The sequence below is a fragment of the Rhinopithecus bieti genome, unplaced genomic scaffold (genome assembly GCF_001698545.2).
Source record: "Rhinopithecus bieti isolate Rb0 unplaced genomic scaffold, ASM169854v2 scaffold_5216, whole genome shotgun sequence".
Classification (NCBI taxonomy): domain Eukaryota; kingdom Metazoa; phylum Chordata; class Mammalia; order Primates; family Cercopithecidae; genus Rhinopithecus; species Rhinopithecus bieti.
Window position 1 is genome coordinate 2499088 of NW_016805021.1, and position 27116 is coordinate 2526203.

Sequence of the window (27116 nt, forward strand, 5' to 3'; positions counted from 1 at the left end):
AAATAAATAAATAAATAAATAAATAAAAATAAAGGAGCAGCTTTGTGCCGAAAAACAAAAACAACAACACAACAACAAAAAAGAGTTATACAGTAAAGCTGGTTTCTAAAATTCAGACCTTAATCTGAAATTAGGAAGTAATACAATCACAGACAATTTGGAAAGTTTGCATTGTTTTGCTTTGGTTACTCCTATTATCACTTTACGTAACACCCTTAACGACTTTAAGACCCATTGAGGTGTTTTAAAATTATTATTTAAAAAAATTTTGAAAGATTCTTATTTTCTATGAAATGGTCTACAATTTATCTCTAAAGGTGTGCTAATATTTGTGTTAATTACTTTTAGGGTTGATATGTGGTCTATTTCTGTGTGTGTGTGTGTGCCCATGTGTGCATGAGGTTTCCACCTTGTGTGAATTTTTATTCATAAGAACTAGAAAAAATACGTCATCCAGATCATCTGAAAGGTCACCTTAGAATAAGGGCATCAGCAACTCTTGAATGTTTTCTGATGGGGATTTAGTGATTGAAATAATGAAAGTTTTATTGTAAATGGTTTCTAATTATTAGTCTGATGGATAGGATACAGAAGACTATATTATAGTAATGGGCTGATATTGTCATTGTTTTCTAAAATCTATTAACAGTTTGTTGAATAAATGTGTGAGTGTCTGAGGCAATGATAGGAAAACAGTCTAACTGCATCACTGGAGGTCAAAACTTGTCTCCCCTGCTTTCTTGCTGTGTGATATTGGGCAATTTACTTAACTTCTCTCTGCCTCAGTTTCTTCTCCTTAAATTGGAGTTAATAGTAGTAGCTATCTTTTAGGATTGTTTTAAAAATGAGCTAATGCTCACAAAAGCACCTAGACTAGGACCTGCAAGATTATGATAAACTTTAAAAGCCAAGATCCAAATTTTGGAATGACTTCCTATTTTCAATAACATGAAATATACATGAATATTTAGTAGAAGATAAAGGCACTCTAAGTTGACATTTTGTATAAAATCTATTATGCATTGTGAACAGTGTTTTGTGGAAATGTAAATCAGGAAAATGAAATATAGGTGACTGAATACAGGACTAAGTGCCTTGAGAATAAGACATGGACATTTCTGGTATTTTAATCATTCCTAGACTCTAAGGCATGTGCTTTCAATGTACCAGTGTTCTCTGAAATTGTAACTTGGGGTCTAGAGACAGTTATATCTTCTCAAATTCCTAACCCAATAAGCTGGAAATGGCTCTTCATTCTTTTTCATTACTCAGTAGAATTCAGAATAAGGGCATAGTCTTGAATGCCATTCTGTGGGAATGAAGTGATTGAAATAACAGAAATTTTGTTGGAAGTTGACCCCAATTATTAGACAGACTGATGACCAGGATGCAAAGAATCATGCTATAGCAATGATCTGATGAATCACTAAATGAATACTAAGTATTTCTCTAATTTGTATTAGCTAGCGAGGAATCCTTTCTTCATATCTCATAGCTATGTTGAAACATCATGTCAAATGCAAGAGAAAATGTGAAAAAATCCACTTAAAATGCTTTTTCCAAATATGATTATTTCACAAACCATAGTGTTGCAATTTCTTACTTTTAATTTAGGTGTGTACATTTCTGTATGTACCTAATGTACACAGTCTCCTATGTCTCCCTCCTACTTGGATATGAGGTAAACAATTATAGATTAAGCATATTAGTGTATGGTTGCCAAGGAAACTTTTTTTTTTTTGTCTCACAGCCGAAATCCACAGTAATTGCTAATATATGAGCTAACAGTATATTCTCTAATTTCTTTCTAAATTGTATTTATTTTTATGTACTCTATAATTTCTGACATAGAAAATCATTAAATTGCTAGAAGCATTTACTAACGAACACATTATTATTGAGTTTTCACAACTTGCTTATAGCCTTTCTGAAAATGACTCCCAAACCTATTTGTCCACCAAGCTTATTTGTCGAAGCCTTAGTCTTTCACTGAGCCGTAACTCATGGACCTGATGACTCATGGCGCCCATGGCAGAGCTAGAACTTACTCTCTTCCCATCTGTCTTCTTTCTGAGTCTTATATTTTATGTGGCCGAATCCCCTGGCTACATCACTCACTTCTCACTTAGGCATGACCTTAGGCAATCTGCTTAGTCTCAGACCTGTTTTTCCATCTGTGAAATGGGAGGCATTGAACCACATCCTCTGCAAGGCCTCTGGCTGTGATTGCATCCTGAGCCCCATGAGCAGAGCCTTCTGCTGCTATGACTTGCTCATAGACTTCCCTAACTTCTGCCTCCTGCTTTCCCCTGCCTCCAGTACTTTATGTCATTCCTTGCTGCCTGGGCTACCAGCCAGTTTGTTCCCACCCACCTCATCTCCTTCATTCACTCTCCTCTTGCCCATCCCTTTGTGGGAGTCAAGCCGTCTCCTGGCCCATTGTTCCCCAGTCCCACACCCTCACCCAGGACTGCTTCCTTGCTATTCTTTAGGCCCAGAATAGCTGCCTACTCTGTGTCTGTCAAGCATCCCACTGCAGCAGTCACCAAAATAGACAGTGTGAGATCCAGGCGTGGAAACTTGGGTCTCTTGCCACCCTGTACACCTTTCAATCTCTGTTAAAAAGTAGATGCAATTTGCAACATTCATATGTTAATATGAACATTTTGTGACTCACAATCATAGTTTTACCAACTTATGTATATATATTATTTATATGAAGAACTTTAGTGGTGTTTTTCTGCTTATTGAAATAATTTGTGCTCATTAAAAAAATCAGGAAACTAGAAAAATGTATGAAGAGGAAAATAAGGTTGTTTACAATCTCATCTCTTAGTGATGACTGCTGTTAATGTCAAGGGTTGGATATGCACTTAATGATTCTTCTGAGGGTAATATGAGCCTGCGTAAGGCTGCATTTGGGGTAGGTGGTAGGTTAAATAAATGTAAGAAATATGATTATCTCAGGGCACTTCAGAAGTCAGAATCAAGAAGTTTGCAAGAATCTTTGTTAGTACTTTTTGGTTTGATATTTAACTTAGATTGGAATTTTATTTTTGGGGTAGGGGGAGGTCACTATGAGGGTGAAATCTAGAAATAATCAAAGGCAATGTTGGTATTATAAAGTCTGTGTATAGCTTCTCACATTAAATGGAAGGTAGTTTTGCTCATAGGAGTATACTGGGTATAGATTCTATGTGGTTTATTTTCTGTTTAAATTTTACAAATAATTTTTATCATACATAATTTAAATGTAACTTGAAATAGGTGTCCTTTAAAAATAGTTCTTAGCTAAATTTCCCTGAATTATATAATTTATATATTTTATAATATACATGTATATTCTATTTTTAAAATACAAGGTAAACTATATTAATATGCTATTTATCTACCTTCTGTGCTTCAGGAAGAATGCATTGCATTTGCTTTTTGTTATGTTATTATATTACTATTACTCTATATAATTATGTAATATGTATGTTATTATTAAACACATAAATTGATTGGATCAGATCACTAAGGACAGATGGCAGAAGTGCCTCATTCTTTGAATTCAATTTTGCCTTCTTTCAAACTTATTTTACAGTTTATAGATGAAGAATCAAGTCTGAAGTGTTTCACAAAAATATTAGGAACAGTTCAGCCCTTAAAATACAATGCATTGTTTCTTCTGCTCAGACTGGAAGAGAGTTACTTGTTCTGATGATGTGTCACATAAAATCAATCCCTGGTATTTTGGGAAACAAGTCTTAGTGTTTATTGCCATGGACATGGTCCTCACTTGACAGAATTTTAATTGCTGTGTATTCTTCATTTTTGTAATCGCCAGGTTCTCTTATTCAAGTACCTTCCGTTGAGAGGGGGAAGCTTAGTAAAGTTCGCCTGGGTTCGTTGTCTTTGAAAAAGGAAGGAGAGAGACAATGCTTCTTATTTACAAAACACTTTTTAATATGCACAAGAAGTTCAGGAGGGAAGCTGCATCTGCTCAAGGTACTGGTTTTCCATAACTGTTCCACTGATCTTCCAAGCACTTACAAGGTATTGAAGTTAACTCACTTGTGACTTTCCCTTGCTTGGTATTATCATAAAACAGATTGTCATGATTGCATAACGAGTGAGGTAATGTGCAGTTACCAACTCTGCCATTTAATTCGTTTTCATTTGAATTCAGAGTAATAGAAATGTATTTTAAGTATGCATCACCATGAAGAAATACAATTTAAATCACAACCTGGACAAAATGATATACTATACTGTATCTGTATAGTCATATACAAAGTTATATACTAGTTGACAACTACTGAGCTACAAAAATCTTGTCAAATTGCTACAATATACCAATGCAATATTTGCTAAATACTATTTTATCTTGCTCTGTATTAGGAGTCAGCCAACTATGGCCCATGGCTTAGAGCCTGTTTTTGTTAATAAAATTTTTTGTTTTGTTTTGTTTTGTTGAGATAGGGTCTCACTCTGTTGCCCAGGCTGGAGTGCAGTGGCATGATCATAGCTCACTGCAGCCTCGAACTCCTAGGCTCAAGCAGTCCTCCTGCCTCAGCTTCCTAAGCTGCTGGGACTACAGACATGTACTGCCATGCCCATCTTTGAAAAAATTTTTGTAGAGACAATGTCTTGCTATGTTGCTGTGACTCCTGGCGTCAAGTGATCCTCCTGCCTTGGCCTCCCAAAGTGCTAGAATTACAAGTGTGAGCCACTGTGCCTGGCCTGTTAATAAAGTTTTATTGGAACACAGCCACGCTCATGTCTTTGTGTCTGTGACTGCTTTTATGCTAAAGTGGCAGATCTGAGTAGTTGTGACAGAGATCATATGACTTGCAGAGCCTAAAATATTTACTGTCTGACCCGTTACGGAAAAAGTTTGCCTATCTATACCCTTTTTTATTATTGCTTACAAATATTATTCAACACCATGATGACAGCTTTCTACTGCTTCAGCCGCTTCCTAGTTGGTGAGTTCAACCCTTTGCTAAGCTGCATTACTCTCTAAAGCCACTGTGGTGCCATCTAAGTCCCCCATCAGCCGACTTGCTAAATTGTATAAACAACTGAGTGGGAGTGGGTTGAAAAGGAAGAATTTTACTGAAGTTAAATGAGTTCACTTCCTTTTGCACATCTAAGCTTAATTTTGGACTCTATGAAAAATTATTTATGATGCAGAATTGCTATGTTTTCTTCTATGGCAACTTGAATATAGTGTTTACAAATCAGAGCTTCCCAATCTACACAAGACCTTCAGCGTCTTAATGAAAAATTGGTTTGTTTCCAGACAGGTGGGGTTCTGTCTCTAATAGACTGCACATTGATTGAGGAGCCAGATGCAAGCGATGATGACTGTAAGTCACGTTTGATCACTTAGGATTCTATTAGAATTAGAGGTGGGAGAGAGTCTGAGGACAAACTCCCTAAAGTCATTTATATATGAACCATTTAGCCCATGAGCCTTGTTAAACCATCTTTGGGAATTCACATTTTACTGAATTTGTTTTGTGATAGTGACTATTAAGTGGCAGATAGAAAAGAAAGGAGTTGAATTAGAGTGTTGGAATTCTATAAATCGTGGGAATTAAAAAAAAAAACAAACCATGAAATCAGAAGGAAACCAGGATTGTAGTCTCAAGTAACCTACTGACCTCAGCTTCTTCATCTGCTTATGAGCTTAATAAAGCCCTCTTCTTGCCTGAGAAGTACGATATTGCTGAAATGAGAGTCCCGATTTGAGTGCAAATGGACTGTATAAATTAAATGATGTGAAGGCAGTTATCACTCTTTTTTTTTTTTTTTTTTTTTTTTTTTTTTTTTCTCTTAATTTTTTGTCTTAGGGGGGTTCAAGCTAAAGGTTCTGGGCAAGTGTTTGGGCACCTGGATTTTAAAATAGTGGTGGAGCCTCCCGACGCTGCCGCCTTCACTGTTGTCTTGTTAGCGCCCTCACGCCAGGAGAAAGCTGCCTGGATGAGTGACATCAGTCAGGTAAGCAAGTGGCTTTTGCCAAATTTTTGTTTTTTAAATTTCACAACTTAAACTTTTGGAGATAATTTTTGGAGGTTTTTTATTTTATTAAAAAATTACACTCAGTTGCTATGGTCACTGCCGTAATCACTATGTAAGCTGTGATCATTATCATTACATAATCACTATGTAAGCTGTGATCATTATCATTGTTGTTGTTGTTTGTTCTTCTTCTTAAGGTTAAAATTTGCCTGAAATGTAGTCATTGGATTTTAGTTCCTGGACATTTTACACCAGCTGCAAATGTAATCAATTGTGTTGAACAGTATTGTTATACTAATTTATAGTAATAAATTCTCTAATGGCTCCACTCGATATTTTGCTTATTTGTTTCTGAAGTAGAATGATGGTGAAAGATACAAAAAGAGCCAACAAGGGCTATGGCAGGAAATCATGAATTAAAGAATCAAAAGAGACACTGTCTCTAGTATGAAACCTGAAAATGAGCTCCTGTGTTTTATATATTAAAAAATTAGGGAACAGAATTGTTTACCTTTCCTTGATCAGCAGCACCCAGTTAGGGAATTGCTCCATTTATTTAGGAAATAATATGATTTAGAATATGTCAAAACTAGGCATGATTGAACTTGGGCATTCTTATTCAAGCTCCATATGAATTTTGGCTTTGAAGGGGGAAAGTGTTGCTATGTAAGAAAAATATTTTTTAAGGACTTGATAATTATTTTCAAAGTTGTTAACTCAAAGAAACCCGGGCACATGGAAAAGATATATATTGTAGTTTTCATACTTTTTTTGGGAAGAGCTCATAGTAATTTATATGTAAGACTTAAGTGGAAACATGAATTCTATCATAGTTCTTCAGAGTTAGTTCTTTTTTTTTTTTGAGTGACTGAAAATTGAGGTGAAATAGAAAATGAATGTCAATAGTAATCACTTTTATTTGTCAAAGAAGTTTTACAGACTTAATCTCATTTGACGCTTACAATAGTATTCTGAAGGTAAGCAGAGAGAAATAAGTTTAGTCCCATTTCACAGGTGAGAAAACTGAGGTCTGCAAATTTAAGCATTTGTCACAAGCTGCTCAGCTACACTGAGTCAGAATGTAAACCTAATCTGGGTCTTAGCACTCTAAACATCCTCCACAAGAGTGCCTTATGCTGGACTTTTACTTATATACCCTCAGGATGGCTTTGATGGCAAATAAATAGCTAGAAGAGAAGCCATTTCTTTTCTGCCTGACAAGGAAATGAAAATATGGGATCTTCCATTTTTGTGGAATTGCATCCTTGTGGTGATTTATTCATACTTTCATTAGTTCTGTGCTATATCAATTAATAGCATATTAAGTTTCTCCCTATTTGTACCACATCTCTTACTTTATGAAACTCTGAATCATTCACTGACTCTACGAACATTTATTGAGGAATCACCATGTGGTGTCAGGTATTGTGCAGGTACCAGGAATACAACCGTGGTTCTTGCTCTTAGGGAGAATAGGCAGGCTCATAGGGAGCAAAAGGAAGGAAACAGCTAAATGCAACAAAATTGTGTGCGTGTTATGAAGCCAAGATGTGTAGGAAGAATGGGGAGAATAGGAGTAAGCAAAGGTGTTTTTCCACCTGCTTCTACCTTCTACCTTCTACCTTATGATATAATTGGGGTCCCTAAAATACAGACTTGATGGAAGCTCAGGTGACCTTCCTTAGCGTGACTGGGGAGGCATTGTTAAGAGAGAAAGACGCTTGGAGTGTGTGGATGATTCTGTGCCTGGGCCTTTAAAGAAAGGCACCCAGTGCTTTGCCTGTCACTAGCAAAGGTCTAAGTGAGTCTTTCTATACAGAACTATACAACTTCCTCCTTATTTCTCCAAGATGCTATGGCTATTATGCTGCTTAGCAAAAAAAATTGTATTAGATTATATCTTCAATGGAAGGAGGCTAACCAAAAGTTCTATCTTTTTTTTTTTTTTTTTGAGATGGAGTCTCTCTCTGTCGCCCAATCTGAAGTGCAGTGGTGCCATCTTGGCTAACTGCAAACTCCACCTCTCCCAGCTTCAACTGATTCTCCTGCCTCAGCTTCCCAAGTAGCTGGGATTACAGGTGTGCACAACCACACCCAGCTAATTTTGTATTTTTAGTAGAGACGGGGGTTTCACCGTGTTGGCCAGGGTGGTCTCAAACTTCTGATCTCAGGTGATCCGCCTGCCTTGGCCTCCCAAAGTGCTGGGATTACAGGCGTGAGCCACTGTGCCCGGCCAAGTTATATCTTTTTTAGTGATGGGGATACCATCACACGAAATGACTATGGCCAACAGAGTCTTGGCATTGTGTGGCTTTGACACTTGTGGTTTCATTCATTCAACAAATATATTTATGCAGTGGTATATGCCTGGCGCTGTTCTAGAGATTTTTGACATATCATGAAGAAAAGAGACAACTGCAACCAAATTTTTTCTTTTTCTTTTTTTTTTTAGAGACAGGGTTTCACCATGTTGACCAACCTGGCCTTGAACTCTTTTTTTTCTTTCTTTCTTTTTTTTTTTTTATTATACTTTAAGTTCTAGAGTACATGTGCACAACGTGCAGGTTTGTTACATATGTATACATGTGCCATCACAACAAAATTTTTTTAACCTTTTGTAACTTCCATTCTAACGTGGGGAAGACCAAAAATAAATGATAAGGGTAATAACTAAGTATATACTATTTTATATTAGAAGGTAATAGGGCAAGGTAAGAAGGATTGGGCTGCTTAAGGTGGGTGGGTTGGTGTAGTTTCTAAATGGTGGTCACCTCATTCTGAAGGAGACTTTTAAACAAAGGCTGTAGGAGGTGATGGAGATACCATGTGAATATGTGATGCCATGTGAGAGGGAACAGCAATTGCAAAGACTGTAAAGTAGGAGGAGGCTGCATATTTCAAGGAATACCATGAAAGGCAGTGTGGCTGGAGTAGGGTATGTGAGAGGGAGAATAGAAAAAGAAAGTCAACGAGGTAACGGGCCAGATCAAGAATGCCTTTCTACGCCAATGAAAGGGGCTTTGGCTTATACTCAGTCAGATGAAAGCTATTAAAGGATTTCAGCAAAGGAATGCCATGAACTGTCTTAGGTTTGGAAAGGATTGCTGTGGCTGCTGTGGTGAGGATGGGCTGAGGGCAGAGGGCAGGAGTGGAAGCAGGGAGGTGAGTGAGCAGGCTGCTGCAATAGTCCAGGCAAGAGATGTTGAGAGCTCAGGCCAGCATGGCAGGAATGGAGATGGAGATTAGGGTTCTGAGTCTGGATTCATTTTGAAGGTAGAACCAGCAGAGTTTTATTGTGGATTAGAGTTGGGATGTGAGAGAAAAAGGGTGAAGGATGACCTCAGAGGTTTTGGCCTGAGCAACTGGAAGGATGGAGTTGTCATTACCTGAGATGGAGAAATCTGCTGGGAAAAGAGATTTGGAGGTGAAAAGCAGAAATTTACTTTTGAATGTACTGAGTCTCAGAAGTCTGCTAGACATTTGAGTGGAGGTGATAAATAAGCAGTGGGATATAGAAGTCCAGCATTTAGAGGGAGGTCTGGGTGGAAGATACTACATCATTTGGGTGGTATTTAAGGATGTGAGACTGTTGAGATCACTAAGGGATTATGCGTAGGTAGAAGAGGGCTGCAGACTGAGAAAGGGGTCAGGTCAGGGAGAATAGTGAAGAGGACCAAGAAGGAACCACCAGTGCAGCCGGAGGACAGCCAAGAGGATATGGTGTCTTAGCAGCTGAGTAAAGAAAACGTGTCAAGGAGGAGGGAGTGGTCACGTGTCAACTGCTGCCAAAGGCTGTGTGAAGTAGTGATTGTTCTAGTATACTTAGTGATTTTGCTGGTGTGGGTTTGAATGGTAGGTGGGTAGGTGGTAGGGACAGAGTGCTGTGCTCTTGACTGAGCCTAGTCTGCTGCCCAGAAGCCTATATCTCAGCTGGCTTCATTCTCTGCTTCAAGCATTTTCCTGTTATAGGAGAAATTACATATCCATTCATAGAATTAGTCTCTCAAGTGTATTTCTGGACATATTCATTATTAAGAAGATAAGCTTGCTGAATGCTTGAAATGTCCTATTTAATATTTTATTGTGTATATGTGAAAATATGGACACAAAAATGAACTAGAAATATTCCCAACACCCAACACACTAAAATGTTTATCAAAATAGCTTCCACAGATAACCTATATTAGAATTACGTGAGGACTGTTTTAAATGCAGATTCCTTAACTCACATTCCAGATGCCATTCTAAACTCCATAAGCTCCATAAGCACAATTAAAGAACCTCTGTCCTGAAGAATGAACTGTTTCCATCTCTAAAGTCTCCACAATCTTGCTGTATAGAAATAATTGTACAGTTTGCGTCTCAGTGTATACATATATCATGTTTGCTTTTTACCTCATTTACTTCTTTCTATATTCCTATAAACTCTTCATATTCATATTGGCTATCTATTGTTCATCTGCATTATATTAAATATATTCAACTGCATCAATTTACTGCTTTTATAGCTTTTTCTGAACAATTAAGCATTGAGTATATGAACTGTTTCCAAGTTTGAGGATTAATATATAATGAGGTGCTAAACATCTTTGTGTGGGAGTTTTTCCCTTCTTTTAAAGTCCCTTGTTGGTGTATAGTTAGACTATAAGGCTGGTGTAAAAACCCTGATCATTCTCCTTATTTTATGATTCCTGGTGTGACAGACTGCCACAGTTCCTTCAAGAAATATGTAAGTTATAATTTTACTACATCATCAACAAGGTACCTATGTAATTGTCTTCTGAGTCTTGCCAATGTTGAATTTGTCACATTTGTCACATTTTTCTATTTAATGGAAAAGTGTTTTTGCTTTCTAGTGATTTTAATTTACATTTCTGTAATTATCAATGAGATTCACATTTTCTACTATTTCTGTCTTTTTATACTGATAGACAGTAATTCACTGGCACTGGCCTTAGACTAGGGAAGTGAACATTTTCTTTCTATTTAGATTATGAATATATATGTTCTCCATTATTTTGTCTTTTAATTTTGTCACTATTTTCTTTTTTTCTATTCTTTTCCTTTTTTTTTTTTTTTTTGAGACAGAGTCTCGCCCCGTCACTCCGGCTGGAGTGCAGTGGCCGGATCTCAGCTCACTGCAAGCTCCACCTCCCAGGTTCACACCATTCTCCTGCCTCAGCCTCCCGAGTAGCTGGGACTGCAGGCACCCGCCACCACACCCAGCTAATTTTTTGTATTTTTAGTAGAGACGGGGTTTCACCATGTTAGCCATGATGGTCTCGATCTCCTGACATCGTGATCCACCCGTCTCAGCCTTCCAAAGTGCTGGGATTACAGGCATGAGGCACTGTGCCTGGCCACTATTTTTCTAAATCTTACTTTTTCTGGCTTGATTTGAAGCCACCTTGCTAAGCTATTGTGTTGTATTATACTAATCATAGGTAGCTCTTTTTTTAGGATGATAAAGTGGTTCCTGAGTATTGCTACAATCCCAGTTTTCCATAAGAAACTCTACAAAACTTAAGACTTTTAGCTTTGCCAGGTCTCTCTCTCTCTGAAGCTGTAATTTTTAGAAGGAACGATTGCTTGAATGATTAATCACACTCTTAGTTACACCAGTAAGGCCATAATTAACTGTTGGCGCCTCCAGCAAAAAGTACAAGTGGCTAATGGTCTCAACCAATCATTCTTCCCCTTTTTCATCTATTTATAGGGAATGATTGGAGGCTGAAGATTTGACTATTTATTTCAATAAAGCACATTCATTTGTGCTTGTCTCACTGTCATACATAATGGTTTATTAAACAGATCCACTGTAATTATGGCTATTAACTAAAATGCAGAATTAAAATTTACCTCTGAGCTTCTTGGTTTGGATAGATATCCCAAAATATAGACCTGTGTAGACAAATTTGTAGCACCCTGAACATGCTTTCTCCCTAAAAATAGCTTCTCAGAAATCAAAAGGGAATTTTCTTCTTCAACATAAAAAGGTGAATTTAAAAAATTGATTCTAACCTATCTTTTGCCAGTACTTAGAAGTATCAGGAAGGTGGAAAATATGGTAACACAGTAGACCACTGGTCTTTAAATAGGTACTGCCTTAAGTAAGACCCTGAAAAACTCTTGGTGGAGAAGTCACTCTCAATACTTGTCCAAAGACCAGCTGCTTCAAAATCACTTGGGGCTTTTGTGAACATACGTATTCCCAGATCCCATTCCACCCATTACAAACTGAACTAGACTATCTATGATCTAGGAATCTAATTTTGTTCTCCTGTTAACTTCAAGGTTTATTGTAATTCACACAAATTCAAGATGACATTAAAGATATCTGAAACCCTGCTTGTTTGAATATATTTCTTAATTAAGAACTGTATGTAGGCATCACTTCTTCCCAACAACCAGGGTACACGCTTATATAACCATAAATGTATGCCACACCTTCCTCTGTAAGGCCGTTCATGTACACACTCACATATACCAATTCTATTGTAGTTAAACTTTTTTTCTAGAGCAGAACTCTTTCTTCATTGCAGCATTACTCCAAGTCCCAAATGGAAGTAAGATAAAAGCAGAATGCTCTGGTTGAAATAAAGTTGGTAGACCTAGAGACTCCAGGAGCCATTCTTTTTTTCACATTCCTGTTTGTGCAGCCTGGGGATGTCCCTGAAGTCTGGGGACGAGGAACTCATTTTGAAAACCATTCCCCTATTATAAATACATCATAATAAGATCTATCTATCTATCTATCTATCTATCCTCTCTCTATCTCTCTCTCCATCCATGCATCTATCTATCCACCCATCCATCTCATGGATAGATTAAAGGTTGTGTGCTAATTATCAAAGACCTTTTTAAATAACTTAAAATATGACTATTCATTACATAGTCTTTTGAGGTATGGTTTGGATTGAATATATATTTTGTTCTCCTGAAACTTGAGTGAAAGTAAAAATTTCCTTTTATTCCTAAAATAATTTTAAGGCTTGACAATGACTCAGAAAGATTTATGAATGAGACTTGACACTGGATAATGAGATGTGCAGAAATGGTCACATAAATCTCCTCTTTTGAGTTTAAAACATTTATTTCAAGTTCCAATTCTGGTAGTATGGAGAACTAAGCTGATTTAGGTCCCCTCTTGCTATAAAAACAGAAATGTTTAACACATAAAATCAGTAAAACTAAAAAATTTTAATGTGTAGGTATATTTACAGATAGGAAGGGAAATCTCTTGTTGCCAGAAACAAGGGAATTTAAAGTGAAAGACTTACAGACTTGGGAATGGTTTTAGACTAGATATTAGTTCCGTGTCCTAGTAGTATTAACATATAAAGAGGGCAAGAGTTGGCCTAAGGCCCATTAATCAAGTTCTCTATTTAAAGCCTGGGCATTGAAAGGGTATTCCCTTTGTGAAACAAGAACCTAAAAAACTGTACCCTTTGACCCAAGGAAAGAAAGAAAGAAGTTTGTCTTTGTCTTGGGTTCTGAATTTTAAAATCTTCTTTTAAAATGAATGTGGCTAGATGCGGTGGCTCATGCCTATTATCCCAGCACTTGGGAGGCTGAGGCGGGTGGATCACTTGAGGTCAGGAGTTTGAGACCAGCCTGGCCAGCATGATGAAACCCCATCTCTACTAAAATACAAAATTAGCCAGGCATGGTGGCACATGCCTGTAGTCCCAGCTACTCAGGAGGCTGAGGCAGGAGAATCACTTGAACCCAGGAGGTGGAGGTTGCAGTGAGTGAAGATCATGCTACTGCACTCCAGCCTGGGTGACGGAGTGAGACTGTCTCACAAAAAGAAAAAAAAGAACGTGTCTCTGGCCTACAGATTTGAAATCAGACTTATTCACATGGTGTAAATGCCAAACTGAGAAATTGTTTTAAAAATAACTTTTGAATGTTGAAATCCCAAGCATGCGTGCAGCCCGAAACACAAAGCCACTCCATTAGCAACACTTCTACAATCTGGGGCTCATGACATGTGCTCAGATTAAAAATTACAAATCTTGTGAGTAAATTATTTATCTTGAGTGAGACTTAGCAGGCATGGATAGCAGTAGAATTAGCACTACAAGAACCTCAAGTAATGGGGTGACAACTTGGAAAAGACCATAAAATAACAAGGCTTAAAGTATAATAAAACTATAAAAGAAAGAAAAAAATCATAAGGAAAGAAGAGATCACTATGCAGAAAAACCAGGCTGACCTGTCAAAGAACCACATAGAAAAATCTAAAACTAGAAACTGCAGGACCACAACATTACATGTTCATGAGAAATTCATTGAAAATTTATTAAAGACAGTGGATCAACCATAGCTAGTGAGATGATTAAGAACCAGATAATATATATAGGTATGTGGTTCTATACCTATATATAGGTATAGAATATAGGTATAGCTATATTTTATATAACTATAGATACAATGCAGCTATATTCTATATAGCTATAGATAGAATATAACTATATAGAGATAGCTATAGAATATCTGTATTCTATATAGCTATATAGAATATAGATCCTATATTCTAGGAAATTACCTCAAATACAGCAAAGAGAGATAAAGAGATGGCAAATATGAGAAAATCAGAGGGAGGATAGAGTTAGAAGGCCCAATATACATTTCTGGAATGAGAATTGCAGAAAGAAAGATTTTAGGGAATAGAAAAGATGCAGTCTTCAAAGAGAAAATGAGTAGGAATTTTAAAAGTGGATGAAAGATACGAATCCTCATACTGAAGAAACATACCAAATTCCAAGCTACATAAACTCAAATAAAAACCTCATCTAGACACGTCGAGGTAAGACTATAGAAGACAAAACACAAAAGAAAATCTCAAAAGGTAAAAGACAGATTGCCTTTGAAAATTAAAAGATAGGAAAAAACTTTTCACAAGGAGAAATTTGTAATAGTCACTGTATCTTTGTTATAGCAGAAAATGAAAACCTTTTAAATGTGTACATATATGAGATCGACTAAACTGTAATTATGTTTATCTAGTGGGATATATAGCAGTTAATATGAATGAACGAACTATGCATATCAATATGAACAAATCTTAAAAGCAATGTTGTGTGAGAAGAATACAAGCATCTATATAAAAAATTTAAATGCAAATAATATTGTACTTTATGATGGGCAGATACACAAATATATAGTAAAATAAGAAACAAGGAATGAAAGAAGGACAAGTGGATATCCATCAGCTTCAAGATAGTCATTGCTTCCAGAGTAGAAAGAGCCTATTGGAATGGAAAAAAAGAGGAGGATCTAACTATGTTTATAGTGTTTTATATCCTTTATAGAAAAACAATGATCTATAGAAAATATGGGAAAGTGTTAATATTAGTTAAGTCTAGTGGCTGGTATGTGGATGGCTCATTATTTTACGTATATTTGAATTATTTAATAATAAAAAATAAAACATTAAGATGAAAATAAAAGTCTATATTCATTTTGCCTATATCTCCTAAATTTCAAACTATAAATTCCTATATTTGTGAAGAGAGAGAGAGGAGAAACAAATGAAGACCTCTTCTTTCCTATTTTGTAGATGAATAATTTATTTAAAAAATAAATAGCTTAATAGTAATAAAATTCTTCACCCTTCATTTTCATCTTTTTTGTGATAATTTTTAATGTATTATTTCCCCTTTCCAATTCTCTTTTGTATAATTACATGGTTTTTCAAGTTAAATATTACTCCAGCCAAAGTAGTACTCTATGTGTATTCATATTAGGTATGAAAAGCCAGATTTATTTTATTTTTTTCTCTGTCAAATTTTATGCAGTATTCTGACTAAGCTGTTTATATGTAACACTGTAGCTGATCAAAAAATGTCTCAGTGTGTCTCTTCTGTTTTTCTCCACAAAACCTTTCCAGATCCTGGAAAACAGAAGAGACACACAGCTAAACTCTGGATTGGTACCATAGATGAAGGATGAAGGAGGGGAAAGCACTTGCTTCTTATGTTGGGAACAGGAGAAAACGTTCTATTTCAGCTCCCTGGAGTGGGCTCATCTCTCACTCCTTGGCACTTGGGTCACACATCATGGCTTCTGTTGTGGACTATGGAAGCTGACTGTCTTCCCTACTACTTTCAGCCCTGTAGAGTTTCCTGGGCAAGTGAACTGGGCAGATTGGTCTTGAGACCCCCTTCCTCTTGGTTCCCTCTTTCAAAAAGCAAAAGCTGCTTCCCTTCTGGTTTCTAAGAGGAGGGAAGTAGACAAAGTCAGCCCCCAGGAAACTGCATCTTAAGATATTGTGATTGTGGGTATCCTGTAGCTTTGATGGGCTGCCAGGTAGCTCTGCCCTTCCATTCTCTGACTGTTGGTGCAGGTAGGATGACAAGCCCTTTGAACTCATCTCCAGTGGTACATTTCCTGGATTTCCAGACCTAATTCCTGTATTCCCCAGGGGTTTGGACTATGAATCCCTAAGAAACGAGTTAAATCTCTGCCTTCTGACCCCCTGTCCAGGACAAGACAGAGATGCTTCTTTATGACCCAGGTCTGTGACTCTGGCCACCTCCAGTGCCCATCCCCACCTTGTCTGGGCTCCACTTAAATAGTGTGGTTGTCTCTGAAGCTCTGTGGGAGCTCTGGGCTGAGTTTAAGTGGTCTCCCCATTACCTCACCTCTGTTCTTGATGGTGTAGTCATTCTAAGGCTGTCGTCTCAGTAACGATGTCATTTGCTTAGAATGTTGAAGGAAATTGAAGGAACATTGTTCATTTCCCACAGGTGTCACCAAACACCATGTCTACTTTCCCACTTTCTGTGTTGGTTCCCCAAGGGGCTTCCTCGTTGTGATTCAGAAACACTGAGAGTGAAAAGAAGTCTAAGGAATAGCTAGAAAGGTCGCTGGGTGAAGGAGCATTTACCCTTGTCAGTGTGCAACCCCTCTCCCCATCCAATCCTTTTCCTCATTACCCCACCCCCCGACCCTGCCACATAGCTTGGGAAGAACAGGGATGATGTTAATCCATTTTGTCCCCATCAGGATTAGGAAAGTGAATTTGAAGTGGCTTGCCTTATTCATCTTCAAAGCTCTTTCATATATTACTTTTCTTCTCTTTGTCCTCATTTCCCAGTACTTAGCCCAGTGTCTTCACATAGTAAGTACTTGATAAATGCAGTTGTAAGACAGATATTTAGTAAAATCCCAATGCCATGTAATCAATGTGCCTTCTTGGTGCTCTTGAGAATTCAAAACATTGACTGTTTAACTTTGTTTAAACTCTGGGTGATTGGAAAGACATTTGGCTATGTTTTATTACTTTTAAATATATTTGCATCAGAAAGTTTAAAATTGCCTTATAACCATGGCCATCTTTGATCTTACCTTGTTTTTTCTCTTGCTTTTATTCAGTAATTCATCAACTTTTATTATTCCTTTCTTCAAAATATTTATGTCCACCCTTTTCTCTTTATTCCCACAGTCTGCCTCAGGGGAGGTATGAATCATTTCAATTACAGACTCAATATTCCAATGATCCCTTGGGTCTCCATTCATTCTCGCCTCTTTTTCATTGAATGAATACCACCATGAAGTCAGTTTAGATCTTTCAGCATAAGGGAGCTGCTTAGAAACCCTCATTAGCTTCCCATCTGCCTATAGGATAAAATTAAAATTCAAGACTCCCTTCTCTGTAGCCTGCCTCCAACTGATTCCTCTGTCCTCTCTCTTACTTTCTTCATTATGAATGCATGCACCAGCCATCCCCATCTCTTCATTCTTCCATGTATGTCCCCACTTTGAAACAGGGCCCTTGATGTGTATTTTCATCAGGCCCTGACTGAGAGCTTTCCCATAGAGAGGCAGTGTGGCCTTTCTTCGGGCACAAGAAGATATCCCACTTACTGGCAGCTTGGCTTGCTGGTTGAAACACTGACTCTACATAACTGTACACACAGGATGCAGCAGTTTCAGGATTTGTGGGAAAATACTATTTCCAACTTCCTGATGCTCAAGACTTACACAAACTAGGATAAGAAAAGCAGCATCTCTTCAGTGTGAAGAAGAGCAGCCTGTGCTCTTTTCTAGAGAGTGTGAAACCTGTGCTTGCAATCAGACCAGCAGAGGAAGGATGGGCCTCTGGGTCACATTCTTTGGGGTCTACCACAGGGTTGTATGTTTGGATTTGTATTTTTCAACTGTTTATACAAAACAGTTTGCCAAAACTCGTAGTTATTTAAAGATATTGTTGGCCAGGTGCAACAATATCTTGTGGCTCAACAATACAGGTGGCTCACACCTGTAATCCCAGAATTTTGGGAGGCGAAGATGGGAGGATTGCTTGAGCCCAGGAGTTCAAGGCCAGCCTGGGTAACATAGCACGAACCTGTCCCTACATTTAAAAACAAAACAAAACAAAACAAAAGAAATCTCAGTGTGGTAGCACACACCTGTAATCCCAACTACTTAGGAGGCTGAGGCAGGAGGATCACTCGATCCTAGGAATTTGAGGTTACAGTGAGCTATGATTGTGTCACTGCATTCCAGCCTAGGCAACAGAATGAGAGTGTCTCTAAAAAATAATAATAATAAGATATTGTTGAGGACATTGTTCACTACATTATTCAATATTTCTCTTGATGAGAACCCATGAGATAATTGTCCTGTCTGGTCCTAGACTAGGATTAATTGACCTTCTACTCAAGTGTGAATTTCGTAGCTAACACTGAGTCCCTCTTTGAGTTGACTACTCCATAGCCCTGCTAATTTTGAGGCCCACTTCTGGCAAGTGCTCTCAACATAAAGTATGTGTGGTGGCTTCATTTCAGGCTTCGTCTTATTGTTTGCCATCCTTTATCTAAATCACCTCTGATTTTCTCACTTATCTTAACTTTGTCTTATTATATGTGTTTTTGTAATCCACTTGTGGGATAAGGTAGAGCATAAATTCACATATAAGCAAAAATGGCCAAATTTATGGTCGATGATCATAATTATTTATATAAAATATAACTCCAAATTACTTCCAGATGCTGTAGCTTAAGGAAATATATTGAAGGGGAACTTAAAAATATTTTACTTTCTTCCCACAAGTGGCATCCTTTATGCTTTGTAGTTGAAGTAATGGCATAAGATGTGAGGAAAACAAAGTTTTAAGGAACAACAAGTATGAACATGGCTGAAATACTAAGTAGACTGAATAGTCAGAATTCCAGTGATCTAAAGTTTCTTACCTGCATATTCACTCTTTTATCAGTACATTGGTGTTTAGGGTAGACCCTGAGTTCAGGACCTATGTGAGGTCACATTGCAATCAGCTTCACTGCACTATTTAATTATAGCCACAAAGCACTGTATAGTGTCATAGGGACTAGAAGCAATTTTTTGTTTTAAAAATTGATTATATTTTTTTCATTTTCCTGTTTTGTTCAAAGGGAATATGTATAATTTAAAATAAATTCTTCTCTAACCCAAAATAATTGCAGAGAGAAAATTTAAATTGATAAGGCATAGATTAAATAACGAAGGCAGAGAAAATTAGCACAGCTTCCTGAACTCTCCCTTGGAAAAGAGAAAAAGATGATACGTGGCTTTAAGCATGCCAGAGACAGGAGAAATCACACATGGTCCCTTCACCAAACAGCCTTAGTATCAACAGGGGCTGCCAGAGGTACTAGTAAAATGTGGGAATTTATTGGAAAGAATACCTGAGAAGCAGAGGCAGAGCTTACTAGTGAGACAGAAGATGAATTCCATCTTAGGAAGCCACTATTTCTAATCTGACTACTCCATACCACCCCCTGGTTGCAGAAAATGAATATAGCAAGAGCGATGATGGTCAGGTCCCGGTCACCTCTCAAGTAGTGTTGGAGCTGCCAAAGAATTGTGACAAAGTGACGCTGTGGTCAGAATTCTTGGGAAATACATTCAGGGAAAATACAGCTGTTGTATCTGTCCTCAGGTATTTGTCAGGCAGTTAGTTGGTACAGTTTTAGTATCTGAATACTGAAGCTATTCATCAGTGTGTAATATTTACCTGCTCCGTGTGTGTGTGTGTGTGTGTGTGTGTGTGTGTGTGTGTGTGTGAGAGAGAGAGAGAGAGAGAGAGAAATTGAATTGATTCTTTTGGCTATAGCTATAAACGATTGTGGGAATATATGACCTGCCTAGACTTTCATGTGGGTTGTAATTGTCAACTTTTTATTTCACAGTGTGTGGACAATATACGATGTAATGGTTTAATGACTATAGTGTTTGAAGAGAATTCCAAAGTCACTGTGCCACATATGATTAAGTAAGTGTGAGAATCCTTTCCTTTACATTTTAATCAAGATTAAATTGGCAGAGCATGTAAAACCTTGAATAAAATACTGCATCCATAGAATTCTGCTTCTTATTGAGAATATGTTTCTTGACAGGAACACAGTGATTCATATGATTCCATTATAAATAAGACTATCAAAATGATTTTTCACATTCACACTTTACTAACTCATAGCATAGAAAAATTGTTTTTTATACTGTTACATATATCTTCACTCAGGACAAAATCCTAAGATGTTCAAGTTGAATATAAAATTTAAAATAGTAGGCCAGGTGCAGTGGCTCACGCCTATAATCCCAGCACTTCGGAGGCCGAGGCCTGAGTTCAGGAATTCGAGAACAGCCTGGCCAGCCTAGCCAACATGGTGAAACCCAATCCCTACTAAAAATACAAAAAATTAGCCTGGCGTGGTGGCAGGCCTATAATCCCAGCTACTCGGGAAACTGAGGCAGGAGAATCACTTGAACCCAGGAGGCAGAGGTTGCAGTGAGCCAAGATCACACCACTGCACTCCAGCCTGGGCAACAAGAGCAAAATTCCGTCTCAAATAAATAATAATAATAATAATAATAATAATAGTGACACCCAGATGTGCCAAGTTCAGAGGGTGGACCAAGGTGTGGCTGCCCCATTGAGTATGAATCCTCCCATTGGGTATGAATCATATTACCCAGATTTGGCCATTCAGATATGTTTACATTTAGATAACATGAATCAAGTGGCTTTGCTGTCCACCCACTGCCTATTTATGCTTTGCCCCAGAGGCTATTTGCCTAGGGCTGCCATCCTGCTCTAGCTGTTTTTAACAAAGTAAATCTTAACAATTTTCCACTAGGAAAGCTCTGGTTTAAAATGAAAAGTTATCAGTAACTGTGTGCTAGAGCTGTCTGTATTCATGATTTTGTCTCCATATACTTTGTTTTCAAATTCAGAAATTGTCTTGGGAGTATTTTGAAGCTAACCACATTTTTCATTACTCTCATTTTCTTGGTTATTTTCATTCCAAATTCTAAGAGTAAAATATATTTTTAAAAGCGTTCTATGTTTATAAAACAAGTTACTTGAAACTAAAAAAAAGTTTGTCTTTTATGGCTTTTTATGTGGATATTTTGAAGTCTGAACTGTTTATGCTGAAGCAATAAATAACATTAACTTTAGAAGGAAGACTTTCCTATTCTGACAGATATTAACTACAGTTAGCATCATCCCAATGGTACAAGTTTTAAAACTTATTATTATATCACATGAAGGCAGAGTACATAATACTGGTGCAATCAATGCTACAGAAAAATATAAATGATAAAAGGATGATAGTGTTTTATATTACTAGTCAAATTTAAAAATATTTTGGGTAGGGCCATTTTAAATTCTAGGGCAAAATTCATTTTACATTCAATTTTCTAGGTTTTGAATTCAGTATGATATTTGAAATGAGGTTAGTTAAAATGTTATGATGTTAAGATAAATAATAAATGTAGAATATTAAGTCAAAAGTCCAAACTATGACTTAATTTTGAATTCACATCATTGGGTTAGAGTTTTCTTATTAATTTTCTACCACAGAATTTTAATTTTGATATTTTCCAAAAGGGTATATATGATTTTCATTGTATTTGAAAGCACTTTCTTGGCGGTTAGACAACCATGAAAGTCCACCTGCCTTGGAATTAGAATGTGTAAGTGAGAAAGTGCAGACAAGTTCTAAGCCACTAAACTCTAGGGCAGCTGTATGCCCACTACACATACATTTTGTTGACATTAAAAATTAATAGTGGCCAGGCACAGTGGCTTACGCCTGTAATCCCAGCACTTTGGGAGGCTGAAGCAGGCAGATCATGAGGTCAGGAGTTTGAGACCATCCTGGCCAACATAGTGAAACCCCATCTCTACTAAAAAATACAAAAAAAAAAAAAAAAAATAGCCACGCTTGGTGGTGGGTGCCTGTAATCCCAGCTACTCAGGAGGCTAAGGCAGGAAAATCACATGAACCTGGGAGGCAGAGGTTGCACTGACCCAAGATCACGCCATTGCACTCCAACCTGGGCAACAGTGTGAGACTCCATTAAAAAAATAAAATTAATACTAATGAAGACTTCAGTTTTGTGCCTGACCAGTTGTTGCTGGCACCCAATTGCATCTTTTGTCCCCCACCATGGCAGTTTACCAGTGTCCATGTCCAATCTCATTTGTGTAACCACTTACATACAGACCAGGACTTTTCTGCCTTTGGGTGCACAGAGGTGACACTTAATGAGTTGGAATTGTTCTCCTGTTAGGACAGAAACCTGTATCTTGGACTGTAAAGATTTTCTATTAAATCCAACATATCTGTAATACACTAGTTTTATTCCCAAGGCAGAGTGAAGTTTTATATATGCACTACTATTTTTTCCCAGCCTTACTGAGCCTGATTATCCTCAATCAGAGGAAAGAGATTTTGCAATCTCTGTTCCTTCTGATGGCTCCATTCTACCCTGAAGTTTATATTCCTCCCTATGTATCTATTTCCCTATCTATAAACCATGAAGAAAAAACTCAACATTTCTCAGAGTTAGAAAAATTATCCTATTATAACTGTGTCTTGTTACTGACAGGGCATCACTTTGTAAGCACTCACTTCCTTTTAAAACTTACCAATTATAATAGATGATATGGGTTTGATCTCTCAAAATTGTTCTTGTGTTTACCAAAGAGGAGTTGCTGTTATCATAGGAGACTTCAGTAATGTATTATATTTTTCTTGAGAGTCTCTTAGGAAATAAAGTAAGATTCTACTCAGTGTAATAAAAGAAAACTAAATAATTTCATAATATTTAATTTCTTTACTTAAAATGAAAATGCAATCACGATTTTGAAGGAAAGTAGTGTAATTAGTCAGTTTTATTTTAATTTCATGCTGGCTTCAACACATTTTTTGTCCTAGTGTTTCAAATAAGCTAATTATAGTCAAAAGATGCAAAGCTCAAAACTACGAATAGAATGTGAAAATCATGACGCTTATTAGGTGAAAATGTCCCTTTATAGGGTATGTAAACTATGACTTTCTTTTAATAATATTTGATCTCAACTTTCTTAGAAAATAGAGATTTTTTTGGTGGAAAATGATGGGATAACAAGTGATTATCTAGCTCAGCCATCTTCTGGACAGGCTGATGGATTCACAAAATTTTCTGAGATCTTTTTATGCATGAGCAAATTAAGAACCAGAAAAATAAAGTTGGTTGAGGGACACATAGTGAGTGGAAGAAAGTGCCTTGTTATTTTCAAGAATCTCAAAAGATGCACTTGGGCATTTCAAGATCAGTAATGTAACTCAAGCTAATGGGCCACCCCAGTCAATTCCTTGGCAGGGGGAAGCTGCTCCTTGAAAATGCTCTTTCAGGCTTGCAGATGAAGTACTTCCACCTGCACTGAGCGTACTTTGGGCTGGGACGTTTCTAAGAGCAAGCTAAGAAAGCAATTGATTCCTTTTTATCCGAAATAAAATAAATATATAATTTCAAATCCCTCAAAGCGCTGAAAGGGCTAATTAAGGGCACTCCAACTGATTCTCAGCCAATGGATTCTCAGCAAGCAATTGGCTCACTGAACGTCACTGACCCTGTAGCAGATCCTTTAATCAAGTGGTGAAATTCAGGACTTCATTGATCGCCTGTTCTGAAATGCTGCAGTGAAGGCAAACAAGTAGTCTCAGAAGGGGAAGTGAAGGCTACTGGCAGTCCTTGTTGTCCACTTGGAGAAGCTGCCAGTGCAATGGTCTGAAGGCGAGGGGTTGGAGCAGCCAGATGGGAGGTTTGACAGAATGACAAAAGCAGCGGATTGCAGGGTGGCAGTGGTAGGTGCTATTCAGGGGGAATATCCTTCACCCATTACCTTTTCTAAGTGAAGACATTTTAATACCACAGAATTTTGAAAACATAATAAAAACATAACATATCACTCTTGAAACTTGTGGATTAAACAGTATTCAGAAAATAGATATCCTTAAAAGTCATTAATAAGCCAGGAAGAATGAAATAAACAAATTAGGCACTCAAATCAAGAGCTTAGAAAAAGAACGAGAGACTAAACTGTAGGAAAGTGTAGGAAGGAAATAAGAACAGACATTAATACAATATAAAAAACAGTAGAAGGGATAAATAAAAAAAGCTGATTCTAGAGAGCAAAATACCTAACCCTATATCCATCAGTTTAATAAAAAAAAGAAAGGGAGGAAAGCACAAATGTGCAAAATTAGAAGTCAGGGAAAAGACATAACTGCAGATATAGCAGTGATATCTGTGTTCCCCTATTGTGGGAGGTATCACCCAATACTTTTTATGCATACTTTTGATATTTTGCTTTAAGGGCATAAGCAATGCTTTCCCCTGCTCCTAAAGAGGGCCTTTGGCTTCATCTTCCTAATAAAACATGACTGAATTTGAGAGAAGGAATCCACAAAGTGAGACAAATTATTATTTACCTCCTCCATTATTAATTCTGGCTTTCCTAAATTATAATAAACTTGATGTTTTCATAACCCTGCCTATGTCATATAGACATACACAATCAGCCCTCTACCTGCCAGTCAACCGCAGATCCAAAATATTTGGAAGAAAGAAAAACAAAAAATAGCTATACAGCAATAAAAAAAATACAAATTTTAAAATACAGGATAACAGCATTTTACATAATATTCACATTGTTTTAAGTGTTGTAATCTAGAGATGATTTAAAGTATACAGGAGGTTGTGCATAGGTTATTTGGAAATACTATACCATTTCATATCAGGGACTTGAGCATCTGTGGATTTTAATATGGTGGGGGGATCAAGGCACCAATCTCCCAAGGATACTGAGGGACAACTGTGCAATCATCTGTCTCCTATCAAATGCAGTGAGAAGCCCACTCCTGAGTGTGTGATAACAAATGCTGAAATACTCAGTGGCCGAGGGGAAAGCCTCCTCCTGGTTTTACCATCATGTTCCTGCCTTTGCATGTAGGTCTGATGCCCGCCTTCATAAAGACGACACTGACATTTGCTTCAGTAAAACACTCAACTCTTGCAAAGTGCCCCAGATCCGTTATGCCAGCGTGGAGCGCCTCTTGGAACGACTGACAGACTTGCGGTTTCTTAGTATCGATTTCCTCAACACCTTTCTGCACACCTATCGTATTTTCACTACTGCCGCTGTGGTGCTGGGGAAACTCTCTGACATATACAAGAGGCCTTTCACCTCCATCCCCGTCAGGTACACTTATCGCTAGAGATTTGCCTGTCATTAGCATATGGCCCTCTTCGTTCAGGAGTCACCATGCCGGCCAGCTCTGCAAAGCAGATCCTAGGGTGTACTAGCTTGCTTCTGAAAATACCATGCCCCTCCAGCAGAAGGCCATATGTAAAGGTCACACAGAGTTCCCCAGGCACAAAGTTGAAAACCTGAAATCTCCAATTGGCCTTTGCTTGCTCTGTGATTATTTGGAAATGAACTCCATGGCTTTCGGCTTTTCTTTCTTTTTTTTTTTTTTTTTTGACAATTATGATTTTAAAACTTTAATATGCATAAGAATCAGCTTGCATGTGGTGGGGGGAGGGTGTCTTGTTAAATTGCCGGCTCTGATTCAGCAGGCCCGGAGTGGAGCCTGAGTTCTGAATGTCTAACAAGCTCCCCAGAGATCCCAATGCTGGTGTTTGCACCACAGTTTAGTAGCAAGGGATTAGACGATGGCTAATAAGTGTCTGTGCTTCTTTGGCAGGTGGAGGGTATACATGTAGCATTTAGATTAAGGAAAGTCCAGCGATAGAAGTGCAATGAGATCGTGGCCTATAAATGAAGGGAACATGTTCTTGAATGACATCTGGGAATTCATTTCACTTGGCTACAATCTCTTAGCCACTTTTGCTCTTATTTTAAGGTCATTGGAATTGTTTTTTGCTACCAGCCAGAACAACAGAGGTGAACATTTGGTGGATGGAAAATCCCCACGTCTGTGTCGCAAATTCTCTTCCCCACCACCATTGGCTGTGTCGAGAACATCTTCCCCAGTGAGGGCCAGAAAGCTGTCTTTGACTTCTCCCTTGAACTCAAAGATCGGAGCATTGGACCTGACGACTTCCAGCAGTCCCACCACCACGACCCAGAGCCCTGCTGCCTCTCCACCGCCACACACTGGTCAAATACCACTGGATCTCAGCAGAGGCCTGTCTTCTCCAGAACAAAGCCCGGGATCAGTAGAAGAGAATGTCGATAACCCGCGCGTGGATCTGTGTAACAAGCTAAAACGAAGTATTCAAAAAGGTATTATCTAGCGCATTTGCATAATTACACCCACATTTGCTGGCCACCTGCCTCCTCACCCTTCCTTTTGGAACCCTGCTTCCCTTTCTTTACAACTTTAATACTTCTGCATAGAAAGTAGAATGAGCTCAGTGGTGAGTTAGAAGAGAAAATTCCTGTAGATTCCTCTGGCCCTTCTGGAACAGAAAGCAAGATTAGTTGTCCTTATGCCCCTGTAGTAAAAGGCTTATTGTGGTCAGTTGTCTGTGGAAGAATAGCATATCTGAATGCTACTGCTAGAGAGTTCTTGGACTTTGGTTAAGACTGGTTGGCTAAAGAGCCTAGCATGGTGCTTTGCACACCGGGAGGTTGTGGGTCCTCTCACCTGTGAGCTCAGGCTGCAGAGCCTTCTCCTCCTCCATTGTTTGCCTTAGGTACCTGTGTACCTCCAGCCTTTCTCTGCTGAGGATGAGCTAGGCTGGAAGTACCACGATGGCTTTTTTAGTTTAGTTATGAGGACAGTGCTCCATGTTATAGCAGAGGTATAGGGGAGAAA

General features: G+C 37.9%; 1 protein-coding gene across 1 annotated transcript in view; it reads left to right on the top strand.

The window, feature by feature from the left end:
• The window catches only part of RASGRF2 (Ras protein specific guanine nucleotide releasing factor 2), a 276199-nt gene that overhangs the window by 130169 nt on the left and 118914 nt on the right, over window positions 1-27116 (top strand). Inside the window, exons 10-15 of the mRNA XM_017870896.1 lie at window positions 3830-3990; window positions 5288-5354; window positions 5852-5988; window positions 20190-20272; window positions 25286-25534; window positions 26199-26581. Coding sequence (XP_017726385.1) covers window positions 3830-3990; window positions 5288-5354; window positions 5852-5988; window positions 20190-20272; window positions 25286-25534; window positions 26199-26581 — 1080 coding nt within the window. The remainder of the gene's footprint in view (window positions 1-3829; window positions 3991-5287; window positions 5355-5851; window positions 5989-20189; window positions 20273-25285; window positions 25535-26198; window positions 26582-27116) is intronic.